The following is a 19,596-nucleotide window of genomic DNA, read 5'->3' as shown; positions in this document are numbered from 1 at the left end:
GGTAGCGCTAATTCCTCTACGATTCTGGCGATTCTAATTTTTTTTTTCTTCTCTGTTCAACTGTCGCATACTTAGAGAGTCTCTAACTAGAGCCAGTAGAACATATATTTCACCTAGACATGTCATGTTAGATAAGGAGTCTGAAGAAGAGATTGACGCTGTTGAATATGAATTTGCCATACCTCCCAAAGGACCAGTGAAAAACTTTGACAAACGACATGATCATATAAAAAATCTATTGAAATTACTGCCAACAGACGCTTTATTGAACTTCATCTTTGACACAGCTGTATCCCTCTGTGATCCATTCACCCAGCCAGAGGAGACGGAGGACTATGTATTAAGTGTCCGTTGCATAGCGGACTTGCTTGTCTCAATCCTGTATTCATATTATACCGAAAACGAGGATTCAACAGATCTGGAGATAAACTCTATAAAGTTTGACATATCAACAAAATATTTCATCTTACTTCGACTAATACATGATTTGTTGAATGCATCAGACGAATTGAAATTGAGATTTGTTGATAACAGTGAAGAAAAATGGAAAGCAACTCTTGGGCAATGGACGCCCAAAAGTGTGGTCGTTTCCGGCGATGAGCTTAATTTGAAAATTCTATACTCCATGGCATGCGTTCTTGTAATGTCAATTCAAAAAATGTTTGCTCCTAGTGATGGAGCGTCCAACCTAATAATGAACCCGTATCTTCATTTTTTAATCAATCTTTGGAAATGTCACACAAATATCATCTTGCTTGGACTTGAGATTGATCGTCGTATAGAATTCAATAACCAGGACAAAAATGAGGAAGAAGAAACGCCCTCTGTGATTATACAAACATTGAAAGGATCGAGTTCAGTACGGTGTGTACTCGCGTGGGTACTAAACCAGAACCCCTCTCTGGCGGTGGAGCTTGATATATCTCAAGAATCAACAAAATCAATCGCTGACGCTGCAATGGATCTAGAGAAGGAATCGATATTAAACTTTGTTGAGCCGCTAGCGAGATCTACTGCAAATGGAGGCGCGATTCTGGTGGACATGAGATTAATCATAATTGGTTTATTGATTTTATACTCCTCAACTTCGTTCACTAGTGAGCAACATCGTCCTACTGAAGAGCCCTCCATCAACGAAGAACAAGCAATGAGGAAACTTAACAAATCAAAGGGTATAGCGGAATTGGGAGATGTCTTGATTGATTTGGAATATGCGGATCGATTTGATGAGGATCTCAAATACATGTTGGAATATGAAATGGAGGATTTTGACGATATTGACGAAAAAGATTTGGCAGACCAAAATGCGACCGATTTGAATGGAGTGGCCAAAGATGAGTTAGCAGAACACGAAGCTATAGATATACAATTTGACGATGAAGGACGCGATTGGAGAGATATAGTGCGAGGCGAGAACGTAAGTTTCAATCCGATATTTCTTGAAAAGTTTGCCGCTTTTGACCAACGACAGGATAAGTCCGAGTCAGATGACCTTTTCACAACATGGGATGAGTTGTACTTTACCTTTGAATTTCTATCTGTTTGCTCAATCGAAGGAAGTCCCGAAGCCGAGACTAAAATTGGACAGCTAGTGGTTAACACGATTTCCAAGGCAATCAAGGACGAGATAGAGGGTCGTGAAACGTCCATTACCCCCGATTTGATTCACAAGTACTGGTCCTCACCTGCGCTGGAAAAGGATATTAAAAAGGCTCAAGACAATAACAAATTGCTCATCCCTATCTTTAGTATCACCAAATATGAGCTCTTGTTGCAGAGTAATTCGAAATTGGCACGTGCTGCTATGGATGAAATGCTTATGTGCAATGGTCATCGCCGGTTGTTGATTTGGTTCATTACACACGATTTAAACTTGTCGAATCTACTAATAGATTATGTTTTTCAACTTGCTGTAGGGCTAAGAGGCACCTTGGATACTTCTGCACCATATCTTTTTTCAAGACAAGGTGGTAAAGTTATATTGAGTGAAGTGGAGCAGCTGATGCTTTTGCACGAGTTTTTCACCAACAGTGCCTTTTACTTGTCGGCGAATGAAGGACTTGAGATTGATGATGGATACGAGGTGGTGTTGGCCGAGTCCATTGCCAAAAAGTTGATGATACTCCTTTGCTTGATGATATCGCAGTTGATCAAATTAAACATCATCAAGATTGGCGGAAAAAATACCAAAGATGATATACATAATTACAATAATGAATTGCAAGTGCTATTGATTGGATGGATAGGAAAGGTCCCAGAAGCCAGACAACTTTATTTTGAAATGAAAAGTTTGCAAAATGAGCAACGTGAGGAGAATGCTGAAAAAAACTCGCCAGTGGATCCATTACAAAGAAATGAGTTATTGACCAGGTATAGTGGTATGAGCGCTCTGGAAATTGACGATGACTTGGATGTAAATACATCAAATGAAAGAATTATTGACGAATTCGCCAGAAGAATTGAACTGGGATTATTGGCAGTTTTAAGCAAGGGCAAAACTGGAAAGTCGTTTACGATTCAGGAAGATTTCCACACTTTCATGGCTAATTTCAACACGTTGTGTAAGATCGAAAGATTTGCTGAGTACTTGTTTGAAAAGTTTGAGGCGGTCATCACATCAGGAGATGTGGCTGATTTAGGGAGGAATATGGAGCCACCAAAAGTTGAAGCATCAGAAGAGGCATCGAAGAGCCAGCTTTCTAACGGTGAAGACAATAAGAATCAACGTAAAAAGAAGTCAAAATCAAAGTCCAAACGCAAGACAAAGTCGAAAAAGACTTGAATGTGGAGTTAAACATAGTACGAAATTTAATGAATGTGACGTTTAAGCATAGTCCTGAGTCAAAACCCCCCTCTCCCCGCGCTCTCTGATTTCTGACTCCTGTGCGGCTTCGATTTGTAAATGGGCAAACTCTCGTTCTTCAGTTCCTGAACAATTCTTAATTCTTCGAACCCCTAATAATGTTTAGAAACACATTGAGTGCACAATCTTTCAGATCAACTATCATGTCCGCTAAAAGATTCAATTCATCAATTACTCCAGTATGTACTGATATAGCGAAACGGAATCTTTTTGGTTGTTTGAGCTACTAACGAATATATTAATCACAGGTGAGAACTTCACAAGCTCCACCACCAGCTGCGTCATATTCACAAGCAGTCATTGCCAATGGTATGTAATATGTATAATTGTGAAGCAATTGCGCTACTCAATCTAGGTTACTACCTCAGAACAACACTAACCTTTTTAGGATTCATTTACGTTTCTGGTCAAATTCCTTACACTGCTGACAATAAACCATTACCCGAGTCAGCATCAATTCAAGACTATGCCGAGCAAGCAATTCAAAATGTGTCTGCGATTTTGGAAGCTTCAAACTCTTCGTTGAAGCACATTGTCAAAGCCAACATCTTTTTAACTGACATGAATGCTCAATTTGGTGAATTCAACAAAGTGTATGCCAAGTACTTTAACGAGCACAAACCAGCTAGATCATGTGTTGCTGTGAAGGAATTGCCATTGGGTGTGCCATTGGAGATTGAAGCTATTGCAGTTGAGAAAGATGCCACCAAGTTGTGATTAGAGATGAATATAGAGATTCCCCCCCTTCTCAGAAGAAATGAGCTTCCATGTTGTTACCAGGAGTTGAGCGAGTAGAACATGAAATCACCTAGATACTTTAATCAATGTGTAGTCATCAAATCAGGTAGGCGAAATAGTATTTCTACACATTGCGATACTACATTTCTCTCGTACGTAAATGGAAAACATGAAAATTTACGAGAGGCGGGTAATTATTGCCACTAACCACTTCAAATAAAATCAACTTGTCTACTCTTGTCATTTCAGGTACACTTGAGGAAATGAAGTCAGGCTCTGCTATTTACTTCAAAAGGTAGCGCATTAAGAAAGAAAAAACAGTCACAGAAGGTCAGGTGAAATTTTTTTCACTATATGACATCCATACCGCAATAGTTTGTTCCACACCATTGCACAAAAATCATTTCCATCCTTTCAAACCTATCTTGGAAAATTTCAAATTTTTATTCGAAAAAAGTCATTTCCAACAGACCAACACTAACGACATATATACACTCTAACAATGGCTCAACGTGTTACTTATAGAAGAAGAAATCCATGTATGTTTTCCCGCATATTACAAGCGCCATCCGAAAGACCGTCAGTTTGATATTCTTGAAGTGGAAGATGACAAGGAGTAATTGCAAAAACCATTTGAGAAGCTATAAATTACCACACGATGGCAACATTCAATCGCAAGAAGTTCAACAGATTTAAACGACGTTGGGACTGATCACAAAAGTGCCACATTCAAGCAAGCTCTCAGCCATATGCAACCAACCACTTTCATCTTTTCACACTCAAGTTTTAACCTTTACAATTCACATCAAGTTTCGGATGCTTTCTTTTCACAAGGCGAAATTACTAACTAACCTTTTATAGACAACACCAGATCCAACAAGATCAAGGTTGTTAAGACCCCAGGTGGAAAATTAGTTGCTCAACACGTAAAGAAGGCTGCTTCAAGAGTTAAATGTGGTGACTGTGGTTCCGCTTTAGCCGGTATCTCCACTTTGAGACCAAGAGAATACGCTCAAGTCTCCAAAACTCACAAAACTGTTCAAAGAGCTTACGGTGGTTCAAGATGTGCCAACTGTGTCAAAGAAAGAATTGTCAGAGCATTTTTGATTGAAGAACAAAAGATTGTCAAGAGAGTATTGAAAGACCAACAAGAGAAGGAGAAGAAGGCTTCTAAGAAATAAGCTATAGAGGAGGGTTCGTTAGTTTAGCATGCTTTTGAATGTACAATAATTTGATTAAAACGTATTAAAGAGACTGGGGAGTGTAGTATTTATGTGATTTCTTTTTTTTTTTATTTTTTTTCAGTTTTTTACAACCAAGATTGACTCCTCTTGTTCACCGACTATGAAACAGCTTGTGTCCAACCTACAAGGCACAGCTGTTAATTTGATAAGTATGCGACAACGTGATAACACGTTCTTGACATTGTGTGGTCTAACAAGATTGCAGAAACAGGAAGAGAAATTTACAACACTTTGAATTCAAAAGAGTACGAAGGAAATGCTGACTTGTTGATTCAGAAGAAGATCGATTTGATTACGCCCATCGCTGAGAATATGCAACGAAACGTCACTCAAGATCCTTCCCTTGTTCATCTTCCAGACAATTTGCAGGAACTGATCGATTCTGTTGGATCAGATATTTGGAACTTAGGAGGTCACTTGGATATAAACAAGGATACCCTTCATGGGGTCAAATACTTTGCTATAATCCTACTACTTATCTATGAATCATTTAACCCAAGTATTGACAGGTGTTTTTCCATTTTGGGTTGCTTGATAAACCTCTTGTCGTCGTCAATTAGCACGAATGTGCTTGGTGTTGCAAAAAAATGTCGAAACTTTGCAGAAACAATTTTGAATAGATTGTTGACGATTGATAGAGACTGTGAGCTAGATAAAGGCAATAAAAATCTTGTTGATGAGTACAACTCTAAAGTGTCACTTTTAAGCTTGAGTTATGAAGTAGTATGTGGAGATTTCGATGCTGCAAAAATTTACGAAACAAAGTTGGTTAATCTTGATTATCCGATACCGTTGGACTTTGTTTTGGAAACAAGCCGTATTTTGTACAACTCTGCATTGGATCTATTTAACAAGGGAAGCTATGAAGTTGCCTGTTCTTTGACCACTATGTCCATCAAATCTATGGAAAAATCAATAACGGAAGAGAGCCAAGACATCGTAAAGACTCGGTATTTGCAAACCTACATCTTGTTGATCAAGTGTTACAAATATATTGACACAAATGAATCAAGAGACAGAGCAATGACAGCAATGGAGCTTATCCAGAACCAATTTCTGAATAAGTTTGAAGTGTATGGCTTATATTTCGAAGTATGTGATACAAAAGACACCGAAAACATAGATGAGGTCATGATGCGTATGGTGATGTCTGTACCAATGGAGGACAACTTAGAAAACACGTTGAGTTTACTAAAACAAAATTTACAACACAGTTTCAAAGGAGTCAACAACTGTTTGGATTATCTTTTAACAAACCTCCATTTCAGTGATAGCCAAGTTGGGCTTTTGGTAGTTACGAAATTCGTTGTAAACGCAGAATTAGCTCAAAAAGTGGAGCCACAATTGAGAATCAAGGAATTGGAACTTTTTCTCGAGCTTGCGGAAAGAACTTTGCAGCATCAGCTAGCCTCGAATACAAAAATGAGTGTGCTTGCATTGCTCTGGAAACAAGGAATGAGTGCATACAAGGCGCTTGATTATGATCAAAGCACATGGTGGTTAGAATTGTCACTTACTAGGTTGCTTTACATACTGCCTTCAGAAAGTCAGGATCGTGGGAAGATAATTCGAGCAATTGAAAACAACCATCTCCTTTCAAACAATGCCGATGCTGTTTTGGATCTACACAAGAAATTGGACCAGGAGGACGAAGATGCAATGCTTTCTCGATACAACCTATTTCGGGCCTATACTTTGCTAAAAGATGAAACAAATGCCACCATACAATTTAACAAATTAGTCGAGGCCAATACAAATGTCAACACAATTTTGGCCATAGCCGCGTGTATAATCGAAGCAACCGACAACTTGCCCAGCAAGTTTATAAAGAATGCATTTTTTCAACTATTGAACATACTTTCGTCGAAACAGTTTAACGAAGAGTTTGTTCGGAACTTGAATTCTTTTGGAATTATATTGCCTATTTGTTGTAGATGTGCAATATTGATGTTCTCCAATGATATCGAAAAAAATGACTTAGATTTAAATAACTTGGAGAATCTTTGCCAAATATTGAAAGAAAGTTGCAATTTTGCCTCCAACACGTCACATGTCGTGGGACAAATCTTCAATGCAAATGATTATGAGTGGTGTGCCAGTAAAGCATTCAACATAGCCATATTATGCAAACAAATCGATCAGCATGAGATTGGCATTCAGCTTTGTCAAATTAGCATTGGATTTATTTCGTTGATCTCTTCCGATATCGAAAAAGCAAGATATGACAAAATTGTGATTTGGAAAGCAAGAGCGTGGATATTGACCTTTTTATTTCTTTGCAAAAAGAACGAAATTAACGTGGATGATTGGAATTTTGTTAAAAAGCATAGCGATGACATAATCGAGGAGATTAAGGAAATTGATTCTTCAGTTGATGTCCGTGAATGTATCCAACAGTTGAGCACTTTCAGGTTTCAAGCTGAGTTAACAATTGGCTCCACTGAGCAACTTGAAATCATGATCCACAGTTGCTCCATGGAGCCAAAAGTTGTTGTTGAATTGTACGAAGTGTACGTAAACTTGCTAATATTCTCGAAGCGCACGCTTGCCAAACAAGTAAAGCTGAGCTTATTATTATCCATAATTAGCTGCACCTTGACATTTTCCGATGTCACATATTTGTCCAAGCTAGTTGTATGGATAAGGCTATTTATGGAAATGAGCGATGATCAATTTGAATCTGAAAAGGAAAAGGTAGTGCTTCAATTCTACAAAGTGTACCAATCCAATGTTGTCAACGTTGTGGTACCTTCGTTTGAAATTGAATGGCTTGCCAGTGTGTCATGGAATCACGGAGTAAAGAAGATAATGTAAGTGAATGAAATAAAGGATCTACAATAATGAGTACTAACATAATAGTGATTGCAAGGAAACGAGTCAAGGATTGAGGTGGTGTGCGATAGGAGTATCATTTTCGAAGTTTGTTCATGAAAGAATGCACAAGCAGGTATGTAGCTCATTAATAATGAAGATAGATTGTGGATACTAACAACTCTAGTTTTTGGAAGTTTGGCAGCAGTTGGCAGAGGACCAACATTTAGATGCAATGTTGCTAGATTCAGAGGTTAATAAAATTTGAAACGTATTAGGGAACACAAGAAGGTGATGTTCCTCCCTGTGACGTATGTGTTTTGCTAATGTTAAGATATATTTTAAATGCACATTACGTAATCCACTCTTTTCGTTCTGATTTTTGCAGAGTGCAAAATTCCTTATCAGTGACGCATTGAAAATCAACTCCATAGATAAGCCGATATATCAAATATAAATTGGCGACAAACTCACTTGTGTTTATTGTCACTCCGTAATGTGCCGCATCAAATATAAATGGGAAACTCACAGTCAAATAGCTCATACAATAAGCACTGTTCCGGCCTCAGAGCAGTGCCACTTCAACAACAAGGGGTTCCTAAATACCACCCATCACTAATTGTTCAGGACCATAAAGACGACGTGTCAAGAGTCAAATCTTGTGGCTGCTCGGGTCCATATTGTGTCAAAAATGTTCAGTGGATTCCTCGAGCGAAGTAGAAAGAAGGTCAAAGACGGAAAGATGAAGCGGGTTCACAGCCACGATTGCACTTATTGAAACAGCAAGTAGATTTTGAATATATAACTATTTATCTAAATCCTGCACTCGCCCCCTTGTTTTGGATCGAACTTTCAGACTTGTAGTTGGCAAACCGAGCCGGGGACAAATACGGATTATAATACTTTTGACCACCACAACTATTCAACCCCGGCGATGCAGAACTTCTGTTGAAACTTGCACCAGCACCATATGAGTATTTCTCATTCAATGAATCGCTACTTTGGTTAAAGCATTCCTCCTTTAAAGCAGCAGTTGGAGCCTGATCGAACTCATTGTAAGCTCCAAAAGTTTGGCGAATAGAAATATGAACATCTTTTCCAAAGACTAATACTGGGTGGAATGGGATAAATACAAGGCAGCTAAGAAAAACCATTGAAGCATCCAATGTTAAAATAAACGCTTCGTGGGTGATTAAATAACCTCTCCAACCTTCTGATAGTTCAGCAACTCGATAAATACATCGGATATAAATGAAAATCGAAGCCGTGATAATTGCCAAAGGGAGGTAATTGAATAGCGGTCGCAGTCTGATGTTTTGAAACGACGGGTCATATATTCGTTCGTAGTTGCAATCTAGCCTTATATTTTGACCACGTTTGGTGTTGAGTAGTAGATGACAAAATATGAAGATATTGAACTTTAATCCTGCCGATTTGAAGTATATGCGATACATGAAATTGAGCAACAAACTGAGAAACAAACTCATTGAGACAACTTGAAATGCGATTCCACCAACCATAACGTAAGTACCGCTCTTGGTATCCTCAAACAAGCGGAGCTTGACAGCAGCAGTCGCACCACCTGCAGCTTGAATAACCAAGCTGCATATGTCACAGCAAATGAAAATCCACGATATGTAATTTGGTCGTAGAATGCTAAATTGCGCTCTTCCGTGGATGATAATCAACTGCGTCAATAGATAGTAAATTCCTGCCATAATGAATGCAGGTCCAATGGTGAGTGAGATAATTTGACACAAGTAGATATTTGTATTTGACCAATAATAATGCCCAATAGCTCTTGCAATATAACCTGCCATTTCCAACCCACATCCACAAAACAAACAGCCAGTGAAATACCTTGTCCTACCTCGTATGAGACCAATATATAACTGCAACAACAATATTATAAAGAACAATATAGCAAATAGCAAATTTCCCGGTACTGATAAATGGATTGCGTACAAATTTGCATCCCACTCTAGCTTCTTTAATAACAATGTCGAGTTAAACAACTCTTGAGTTATTTGTGCCAAATCAATATCAAAGGTTGGCGTTGCTGTGTTTGTCACCCTAGCAGCATTTAGCAAGGATGATGCAGATGCCAATACTTGTTGGTCACTCAATATTGTATACGATGCAGCGGCGGCTCTTGCTTCTTTTGAAAGAAAGTAAAGCGAAATTGAATTCGTTTGCGTGGCGACTTCTTGTCTTAATATCTCCGCTGTCGACAGTAAACCTGGTATGTTTGTGGGGTCTATTGAGCTTATTGAAGTTGATGTTGGCAATTTGGTAGGTACCCATGATGTAAGGAAGTGATCAATGATGGCTTCCATAGTGGTAGTATAATTTCAAAGGAGGATATGATGAAATGGCTTTCAAACGATTTTACAGAACATTCAAAGCAGGGGGTGATGTTCAAAGGGACACCAAAAAAAATATATATGAGAACGAAATTTATGATCCTTTAATTGAACGTTTGTTTTCGATAGTAGTCATCGATGACTTGGAACGGATAACAAAGGGAAAGATCTATTATGAAAGTATCCCTTGATGTTGCATGTATGTATGATTGATTATTTGCAGCTCTGTGTTTTTTGAAATTACCTCAAGGGGAAAAATATTATAACACAAAAAACATTAAAAATTACGATGTGGTGGAGCTAATTGAGATCTATTCCCACCCCCACAAGCAGGTAGTTTTTCAATGGGGACTGCATTGGCCTTACCCAGTGACGGCTCTACAGTCAAAGCAGCTACCAACCCAGAAACAAGTGCTTGAACTTTTTTAAAGAAGCAAAAGGATTTAAGCGAATTGCAATCATCTAGAGAAGTTACAAAAACGAGCATTCTTCGGCGGCACAAAGCTTATCATCATCATTGGACCTCAAAAGGCACCTCTACCTTGTTCAAAATGCCAGTCCTGAGTTTCTGTTTACCAATGAAATATACTGCCCAACCTTTTGCAATGAAGGATTTAAAAATTTCCAACCAGGGACAACAACTGTAGGAGATCGGTCTGGAAATCTTAAATCCGAGCGTTTTAAGCCACGATTTAAATTTTCTTTTTTGAATGCCGAAAAAGGAAATTTCCTTACCTATTAGATGTGAAAGAAAACAATTTAAACAAAGCTCTTAGAGAACAACACTGTGAATTGACACATTGACATTCCCGATTTAGTTGTATAGCCTCTACTACGTAATGTTTTCCAGCTCTTTGGTTGCAACGTTTTACTGAATTATACAATTATCGTACAACACACACATAGACTATAACAGTATGAGCCACATCACACAACCAAAAGTATGCTCCAATTGACACAGCAATCTCAAGCATCAGTACTGACATTACTTGCCACACTTGTTTCACCCGCATTCAGTTGTTCTCGTTTCCAAAACCTGGCTAATAGATCACCGTAATTTTGTAGATCCTCCACACTGATCATCAATTTGAAATCCAAAAGTAAAAGAAATTGTAATTCCAAATAATTTAGTTCTTCCAATGGCAATCCACCAACTTTTGCATACCGCAAGTTTTTGTAGAATATATCCAGAAAAAATTTCGATGAAACGGTGATGCCACTAATGATTAAACGATGAATATTGTATGAATCCATGACAAAAAGTTGCTCAGCGTCGGCAATGTCTGAGTTGTCATCATTGAAACCCGATTTGCGTTTTTGATTTAAATTGTTGGCCTTTTTAGCAATGCGGTCAAAATACACCAATAATGATAAAAACACTTCATTGGTCACCGGGCAATACTTTAACACTCTGGCTAAATAAGCATGAAGGGAGATGCCAGGAACATTTGTTCCATGAAATGCCAAAACATTGGCCAAATATTTATTCTTCATTTCATTGTCCTCGTCATCTTCATCGTCATAATCATCATCATCGTTGGCATCCAATCGGTCATCGTCTTCGTCCATTCTATCTTCACTATGGACACGCACTTCAAAACGATCATCCGAATTTCCTCCTGCTTCGTTGGATTGAGTATTGCTGCCACCATGCTCATCAACTTCACCAACAATTGTGCTCTTGTGATACTCTTTTTGACTGTCTTTACGTTGCAACCTTTTTCGTTTCTTTTCTTCTTTAATCTTTTGTCGTATGGCAATAGTATTTTCGAAATGATTGGGGTGCAATTTGTCATTGGCTTCGATAATCTTAGTCAACAAGCAAGAAAGCATTACGATTAAATCATTCACGGGGAATTCAACAATATTCAAATGCTCCTCGTCTGAATTGGGATGTATTCCTTGTTCACCTTTTCTTCTCAACTCTTGGAGGAATTCATTGTACGAAAGGTAATGATCCGGTTCAGGACGTACATACTCGGACTGTTGTTCCTGGCTTTGCGACCTTTGTTGCACGTGCTCGTAGTAGGGCGGTGTTGAGTGATACGAATGACCCTCTCTCTGTTGAATGTCTTGCACACGATTGGGTTGGGGGATGTTGATTGAGCCTGTCAGAATAGATGTAGGAGCACTTGCCAATCCCGGTTGCTTATCTGCGTTCAATAGGGAGTGAAGTCGACGAGCCAGTTGTTGTTGTTGTTGTTGTTGCTGCTGCTGCTGCTGCTGCTGCTGCTGCTGTTGTTGTTGTCCTTGACTTGGAAATGATGATCCATATGTATGCCCTACAGGTAGTGAGTTTGGAATTCTTTGATTTGCCAGGTACTGGTTGTGATTTATCTGTGTTGGATGATTGATCATGGAAGGTCGCAGGAATTGGTTGCCGGGCACAGAGTAAGACGTCAGGTGTAGCAGAGATGCTGCATCTGGGGCGGTAGAAAATGAGCTTCTATTGGGAATGGCTGAGTCAGTTTGTACTGTTGTTGTTGGGAAAGCATGCGGCACAGTGTTTGGGCGGAAACTGGAAGGTGCTGTATGGTCATGGAAGGATGCTGACTCTGGTTGAGTTATGAAATTATTAGTCGACGGCAACGATGGGTTATAGGAATGGGCTGATGTGTAGGATGTACCTACTGCGGTTGGTGTATTGTGAGACATGGGCATGTGTTTATAAGAGTTTTGTGATATGGGAATTTGTTGAGGAAATGCACCATAATAGTTTTGGTAGCTAGCTTGTTGAGTATCGTTTGTTCTGTCCTCCCTGATATTGTATGGTAGCCCTGTAATTAATTCTTGTGGGTTAGTAGTACTAGAATGTTGTTGCTGCCCTTGCAGGTGATGGCCCACTAAACCCTGATGTCCCTGTTGTTGTGGTAAATTTGAAGTCCCTGACGACGACGATGACGACGACTGTAAAGTTTTGGTCAAATTGGATACTTGGGATTTGGTTGACTGTGGCTGAAGAGTTGAACTTCCACTGGCATTGTCCCCCTGAAACCCCAGCAGATGAGGATCTGCAGATGAAGCGAGGCTTTTGTTTCCTGATTGAAAATGATTATTAGATGTCGGATTGTCATTATGGTGAAGATTTGTGCTCATTGTTGAAATCTATTAGTCAAAATTATCTCATATGTAGTTTTTCCAACTTGCAAAACTGGTTCAATGGGTATCTGTGTGTTGCTATTGTTGTAGATTGTCTCGTCGTTGGAAATCAATTGCGTATTTTTGAATTTTGTCGGGATTGAGACCTTGTGATGCAAAATTAGAGAGAAAAAAAGAAAAAAAGAAAAAAACAAAATAAATTGAATCCTTCCCCTTGTTAAATATTTTGTGTTGCAGTAGTATAATTTTTGAAGAGATCAATATGCGTGGCTGTTTGTCAGGATAGATGTAGAGAGCGGTTAGGTATGGCTACGTACAAAAAAAAAACGTACACTCGAACTCGTAATTGGCCAGTGTTGAGTTAGACGAGCTCGATCGGGGTTTCCCGCCAACACACGGCTAGTGCAATTTCTACTGAGTGGCTTCACCTCATTCCTCAGCTTCAATTGTTCCATTTGTGAGCTGTTTCTCTTTCTCTTTTTCTATAGACGATTACTTTACAAGCGAGTAATAAAAGCATGGTTGACAGGAGTGGCTGACTGTTTTGCGTGTGTCTAGGTAAATTTTGCAGCCCCTTTGCTGCACAAGCCTTTCCTCAAAAAGGCAAAACAGCAACAAAGAAGAAACAAAGAAACAAAGAAACCAACTTTTCAGATTCGAAAAGGACAACGTGCGAAATGTCTGACACTGTAAGACCTTTCCTTCGAAGAACGTTCACTATTTTCAGTTTTAACGTTTGGTGACGCACGTGTTTGGTGCGAAAGGAATGACGTAGTACCCGAACCAAAGTATGTCTTGACACCAGCATAAGTTTCCCAAAAACAGGCATGTTTTCATGATGCGGATAATACATATGCTGATACACCAAAAAACAATGACAGTTTTGTATTTGCAATTTGCGCCTACTCGACTTTGCACCTGTTCCACTTTGCAACCAGAAAACCTAAAGCGAATATGGGTCAAAATGACAAATCCCGAAAAAAACAAATAAGAAAAAATCAAATCACATCACCTCACTCTCCATCATCCCACAACTTTACTCAACACATCTCCTCTTATTCACTCTCAATGTCAACAGCATCAAAAATCACCCTTGGAGCATCAATAGCATTCGCCACCGGTGCATTTATATTCATCAACTATTCGCAACAATCAGAACGAGCAGCATTACGTCAGGGCCCCATCAAGGATGCTGAACGACAACAAGCCAAGTTACAAAAGACGCAAAAGCAACAAGCTAATGAATTGGAGCATCGTGAGCAAGAGGAAATGAAGCGGAAGTTTGCCGCTTTGCAACCTTTAAGTGGAGAGATTATTCGTGGTGAACCAGAAGGTGGAAATGCAAAGTGATAATTCTATAAAACTTGAAAAATGGCTTTGGCTGGTATATGGAGACAAATGTGGATGATTGTTAATTACGGAGTAATGAGATATTCTCTACCCCCACCCCCACCCCCACCCCCACTTGTATATAGATTGATACATATAATCAAAGAAAAGAGACGGGATATCATCACATTATACACTGCATTGAAATGTAAGTGTTCTTGGAGACACCAGGAAGTAGAATAAAAAGGAAGGAAGTGCGTGAGAACAAACCAATAGTATTTGCAACCTCACTCCTTCCCATAGAATCCCTGATGTACTATGATGCACTCTATTTGTAGCTTTTTGATATACAAATACCCTGAAGAAAAATTTCTTCATGATAAGGAATTACAAAGTCTTGCTTTTTTGGGTAGACTTGCCAGAACGGGTCGTCAGTTAATAAAAAAGATGTTTGATCATGGGGTTAGTGGACACATCATTAGAGATGGGTCCGGATCAGGCCAAAACTTTTCATTTTCCTGGGTATTTGATGGTTTGAAAAGGAAAAAGAAAAGGATTAAATTGAGGAACAAAAAAAAAAAAAAAATTTCATTATTAAAAGAGAAAAGATTATGCTATTCGGTAGCACATGGTCTCACTAACCTACACTTCTCCTCCATTCACAAACGAGTAGTAAAATATATTCTTGAACTAAATAGTAAATAACCCTTTCCTATATGTATATATATAAAAACAAATCCTTCTTTTTTTTTTTTTTTCTTTTATGAGCTCTAGCTTAATTTATCTTTCCAGTCATTATAAAATCATCTCTCTTTAATGGTTTTCGCAACTAAACTTTGTTCGATGTTGGCTTTGTTTATCCAACAGTAGCTGGTGCAGTTGTGACAGTTGTAGCAGTTGTAGCAGTTGTAGCAGTGGTTGATGTCTTGCGTGAACTTTTCCTCCGAGCTAACAAATTGGAATCAGTCAATGTCAATTTAAAAGATTCAATACCGGATATGATTGATGACGATCTTGTCCATTCAGATATTTCGTTATCAGAATTGGAATAATCATCCATTTCTTCATCCAAGATTTTGCCAGTGTATTGTTGTTGTGTTTGAGCTTGAGCTTGAGCTAGACTGCTATTGTTTCTTGATCGAGTAATGAGTTTTGGTGTTAGTTGTAAACTGGCTAAATCGTCTTCCAATTCTGATACTTCGTCGGGAGAAAGGTTATCGTCCCCATCTGAATCATCGTCACCAGATACATCGAGTTGTGACTTGTCGACATTGAACACATTCTTAAAGTTGAGTTCTTTTGGCATGGGTGTTGGGACATGATCTTTAGTCTTGTGAAGCACTTTGTGTTTGCTTAGTGGTTCATCCTCTCCGTCGCGGTCGTCGTCGTCGTCGTCGTCGTCGTCGTCATCATCATCATCATCATCGTCCTCTTCTCCTTCCTCATTGATATTTTCAATAAATTGTGATGAGACATTTGTAAAACTTCCAAGCATAGCAGGATTGTCAAACACAACTTTTATTGCATGAGCTCTGGGTGACAAGATTGGTTGATTTGACATTGGAATAGTCAATTCATCATTACCAATATCTTCAACATGATCAACTTCATAATTTTGTTCAAAATAATGACTAACTTCCACCAAATCTCCATTACTCGTCAACCTTGGCCTTTTTTGTCCCTGTGTCACCCATGGATGATGCCAAATTTCTTCAATAGTTATCCTCTTTTCTGGATTCACTTCCAACATCTTTGTAATCAAATCCTTTGCATCATCACTAATTTCATCCCACCATGGTTGTAAAAATACATATTCACCGCGAAGAATCTTCATCGTTACATCATTAGCATCATCGTCATAAAATGGAGGGAATCCACACAATATAGTATACAAGAAACAACCTAATGACCAAATATCAACAGCTTTTGAGTAGTGGTTTCTTGTCCGTTTCAGGTAAAGTCCTTCATTTTTTGTATTGCATGTGATAACTTCAGGTGCAGTATATCCAGCAGTACCACAAGGTGTCTTCATTGGAACTTTGGAGTTATCATCTTCATCAATCAATTGTTTAGCCAACCCAAAATCAGCCAACTTGATCACCCCAATTGTTCCTCCACCTACATTCAATTTGAACTCCCCTTCATCCACTTTACAATCGTCATCTGATGCACGAGCATGTTTTTCACACTCTTCAACTGATCTAGGGAAAAATGGAATCTTTTTAAACAACAAGTTTTCTGGCTTGATATCACGATGAACAATATTGAGCTTGTGAAGGTTGTCAATAGCTGATAACAATTGTTTAAAAACATGGCGTGACAAATGCTCCGAGAAGTAAGTATACTCTATAATTTTGTTGAATATTTCACCACCATTGCAATATTCCAATATGAGGAAACAATGATCAGGAGTGTCAAACGATTCATACAATTGTAATATATTGGGGTGGTGCGTACGTTTCATAATTCTAATTTCATTTTTGATATTGAGAAACTGTTTGGAAGTGAGATGAGCTTTACTAATGATTTTGATGGCAACTGGTTTGTTTTGTCTTGTGTCGAGTGCTTTGTAAACGGTGGAAAATGCACCTTCACCAAGAATGCTGATTAATTTATAATTGGAAGGTAGATTTGGATATAGTTCATTTAAAGTGGCGTCAAATGTAAAAAAAGCCGAGGATGTGCTCGTAGGGGTGTGAGCTCCCTTGAGTACATCATTATTATCCTCGGTGTTGTTGTTGTTGTTGTTGTTGTTGTTGTTGTTGTTGTTGTTGTTGTTGTTGTTGTCGCCCAGGTTGTTGTGGTTGTTGATGTTGTTTGGTGTTGTTGATGTAAAAGATGGCATTATGTCTTCTGTAATGGTTGCAACAGTTTTAGCATCTGAATCACAAATAATATTTGCGGTCGAATGAGATGAATGAATGGTTGTCTTTGATACAGCAGTTGTAGGGTGACTGTTGAAGTATCTTCTTAAGTTCTAGAAAAAAAAAATGAGGAGTTAGTTTTGGTTGTAGGTGAAAAAAATAAAAACAGGGGAAAAAGTTAGTAAGTGCTATCTGTCTGTCGGTATGTCAGTCTGTTTGTCTAGTCTATCAAAGTAGGTCGTGTGAATGTTAATGCAGTATGTGCTTGTGTGTGTGTGCTTGTGTGCTTGTGTGTGCGCTTGTGTGTAGGTGTACATATATATGTATATATATATATACTAAAAGCTCTAAGCTGCATTACGTGCAAAAATTACCAAATTGGGGGTTTTTTTTCTATTGTTCTGTGTATGGTATGTGTTATAGTAATGGTCGTGTAAATGTTTCAGAATATCTCATTTCCTAATTTTCTATTTTTCCATTTTTACTCTTGCTATTGTTATTGTTATTGTTATTGTCATTGTCATTGTGTTTGTGCAATTTAAAGAAAAAACTTCGGCGTTTACCTTTTTTTTTTTTTTATTTTATTTTAACTTCAAATAAAAGCCTCATTGCACAAAACAGGTGGAGATGTGATAATGATGATTACTGTGATGGAATTTTGAGGGGAAAATTATAGTTATTGTTTGCATTGTTTCGGTTGTTGTGGTTGTGGTTTTGGTTGTTGTTTGAAATAGTTATGTCTGTGAAGGAGGGGCTATAAGTGAAAGACGCGATATGTTTTGTCTTGTTTGCCCTTCGAGGAAACCAATGAAACAGTAAGATGAAACAAGTTATAGTATGGTAAGTTTCATTCGTAAATGTTGAATGGTATAAGACTTTTTATTTTTCTCTTCTTTTTTTTTTTAAAAAAAAAAAATGTTACATGACGACATGTGGTGATCTGCACTACTTTTTCCCTTTGATTGTACCTTTTCTTTTTCAAAGGCACAAAATATGATTGTAAAATGATTATCTTTTCAGTATACATACCATCATCATCATGTGGTGAAAGAAGTAGAGTTAGTAATTGAGATTGGGCTGTAGAATAACTGGTTTAGGTTTTGGTGAGTTGATATTGTTGTATTTTGTAGTTGGGGTGTTTCGACTGCTTATTGTTATCAAGTGTGGGAAACAATAGAAACTTGTACCGTGAGAGTAACGCTATGGATGAGAATTGTTGAAAACTAGGAGGTGTCTGTAATTTGGTATCGTCTAGTTGATGATGTAATGTCCTTGGCAAACCAGCTTGCGTGGTTGTAAAAAGGATGTTGATGTGATATTGAATCCGGGGTAAGTGGTCTCAAGTTGGTTGACAGAAATTCTGGGTTTTATAAGCATACAAATAAAGTCAGTTTGAATCTACTGATATATATATATATATATATATGTATATACATATCGGTGATCTGTTTACGTGTATGGGGGGGGGGGGGTATAGAGAATGAGTAAACAAAACAGCCTACTGAAGTGTTGGTGTTGTGTTTTATTTTTGTTATTTATAGACATTTAAACCTATAAAAAATAAAAATAAAAAAAAAAAAGTTTATATAGTAGATCTATAAAACACACTGCACTATACATGCATCAGCAAGGTCTACCCCTTTTGTCAGAGGTTCCCCCATAGATTAAAGTAAACATTTGTGGTAGATAGAGGGAAAAACTATCCATTAAGGAGATAGTGAGAAATAAGTGAATGAGACAGATGTTGTAGGAGATAAAAGATTGAGGGGAAAACTACATGAATATTTCTTTCTACACCACAAAACACAAAACACAAATCACAAACTAATGAATAAAAATCACCACAAACAACACACAAACAAAACACACACACACATTACTAAAACGATACACGAGAAATGGAAAAAAAAAAAAAAAAAAGAATGAAAATTATATGCAGTATATTTGGTATACTCTATGCGTTTTCTAGACACAATACAAATTTTAACTCACCACTATTTCTGCATATTAGAGCACCATTAATTAGTTAGTAACAAATTTTGTATGTGTAAACCTTTTGTTTACAATTTGCAAAACGTATGCTTTTCTATTACTTAACTGTGGTACTATGTACTGTTGTGCTTCTTAAATGATTTACGAGGTTCTTTTTCATTTCTAGTCAGACTTACACACACACACTACTCTCTGACAAAATTTCATGTGGGCTCATATATACAAACAAAACTAGTTACTAGCTATTGGGTATCTTGAAATGGTTAAACGATGTAGAATAGGAAAAAAGTGGT

At 38.0% G+C, this 19,596-nt stretch overlaps 9 protein-coding genes across 9 annotated transcripts; 6 read left to right on the top strand and 3 right to left on the bottom strand. All coding sequences in view use genetic code 12, as the record gives it.

Moving 5' to 3' along the window:
* Positions 1-124: 124 nt before the first annotated feature.
* Positions 125-2,782, top strand: CPAR2_208950 (CCR4-NOT core subunit; the record flags this gene model as incomplete). The annotated part of the gene is made up of 1 exon (XM_036809818.1): positions 125-2,782. The coding sequence occupies one exon, from the start codon at positions 125-127 to the stop codon at positions 2,780-2,782; it is 2,658 nt and encodes an 885-aa protein (XP_036666417.1).
* A 224-nt stretch (positions 2,783-3,006) lies between these two features.
* MMD1 (isoleucine biosynthesis protein) lies at positions 3,007-3,580 on the top strand (the record flags this gene model as incomplete). The annotated part of the gene is made up of 3 exons (XM_036809817.1): positions 3,007-3,042; positions 3,112-3,172; positions 3,252-3,580. 3 exons carry the CDS (start codon positions 3,007-3,009, stop codon positions 3,578-3,580), a joined length of 426 nt encoding a protein of 141 aa, XP_036666416.1.
* A 523-nt stretch (positions 3,581-4,103) lies between these two features.
* Positions 4,104-4,782, top strand: CPAR2_208930 (60S ribosomal protein eL34; the record flags this gene model as incomplete). Its single annotated transcript, XM_036809816.1, has 2 exons — positions 4,104-4,140; positions 4,463-4,782. 2 exons carry the CDS (start codon positions 4,104-4,106, stop codon positions 4,780-4,782), a joined length of 357 nt encoding a protein of 118 aa, XP_036666415.1.
* Positions 4,783-4,945: 163 nt separating this feature from the next.
* On the top strand, positions 4,946-7,924 carry SPO22 (Spo22p; the record flags this gene model as incomplete). The annotated part of the gene is made up of 4 exons (XM_036809815.1): positions 4,946-4,994; positions 5,051-7,655; positions 7,735-7,823; positions 7,902-7,924. 4 exons carry the CDS (start codon positions 4,946-4,948, stop codon positions 7,922-7,924), a joined length of 2,766 nt encoding a protein of 921 aa, XP_036666414.1.
* Positions 7,925-8,172: 248 nt separating this feature from the next.
* Positions 8,173-8,376, top strand: CPAR2_208910 (uncharacterized protein; the record flags this gene model as incomplete). The annotated part of the gene is made up of 1 exon (XM_036809814.1): positions 8,173-8,376. One exon carries the CDS (start codon positions 8,173-8,175, stop codon positions 8,374-8,376), a length of 204 nt encoding a protein of 67 aa, XP_036666413.1.
* Positions 8,377-8,465: 89 nt separating this feature from the next.
* On the bottom strand, positions 8,466-9,992 carry CPAR2_208900 (uncharacterized protein; the record flags this gene model as incomplete). The annotated part of the gene is made up of 1 exon (XM_036809813.1): positions 8,466-9,992. The coding sequence occupies one exon, from the start codon at positions 9,990-9,992 to the stop codon at positions 8,466-8,468; it is 1,527 nt and encodes a 508-aa protein (XP_036666412.1).
* A 993-nt stretch (positions 9,993-10,985) lies between these two features.
* On the bottom strand, positions 10,986-13,115 carry PCL7 (Pcl7p; the record flags this gene model as incomplete). The annotated part of the gene is made up of 1 exon (XM_036809811.1): positions 10,986-13,115. One exon carries the CDS (start codon positions 13,113-13,115, stop codon positions 10,986-10,988), a length of 2,130 nt encoding a protein of 709 aa, XP_036666411.1.
* A 957-nt stretch (positions 13,116-14,072) lies between these two features.
* On the top strand, positions 14,073-14,468 carry CPAR2_208880 (uncharacterized protein; the record flags this gene model as incomplete). Its single annotated transcript, XM_036809810.1, has 1 exon — positions 14,073-14,468. The coding sequence occupies one exon, from the start codon at positions 14,073-14,075 to the stop codon at positions 14,466-14,468; it is 396 nt and encodes a 131-aa protein (XP_036666410.1).
* An 835-nt stretch (positions 14,469-15,303) lies between these two features.
* Positions 15,304-17,292, bottom strand: CPAR2_208870 (uncharacterized protein; the record flags this gene model as incomplete). Its single annotated transcript, XM_036809809.1, has 1 exon — positions 15,304-17,292. The coding sequence occupies one exon, from the start codon at positions 17,290-17,292 to the stop codon at positions 15,304-15,306; it is 1,989 nt and encodes a 662-aa protein (XP_036666409.1).
* Positions 17,293-19,596: the final 2,304 nt, after the last annotated feature.

The sequence above is a fragment of the Candida parapsilosis genome, contig 005809 (genome assembly GCF_000182765.1).
Source record: "Candida parapsilosis strain CDC317 annotated contig 005809".
Classification (NCBI taxonomy): Eukaryota; Fungi; Ascomycota; class Pichiomycetes; order Serinales; family Debaryomycetaceae; genus Lodderomyces; species Lodderomyces parapsilosis.
This window is presented reverse-complemented; position numbering and strand designations above follow the sequence as displayed.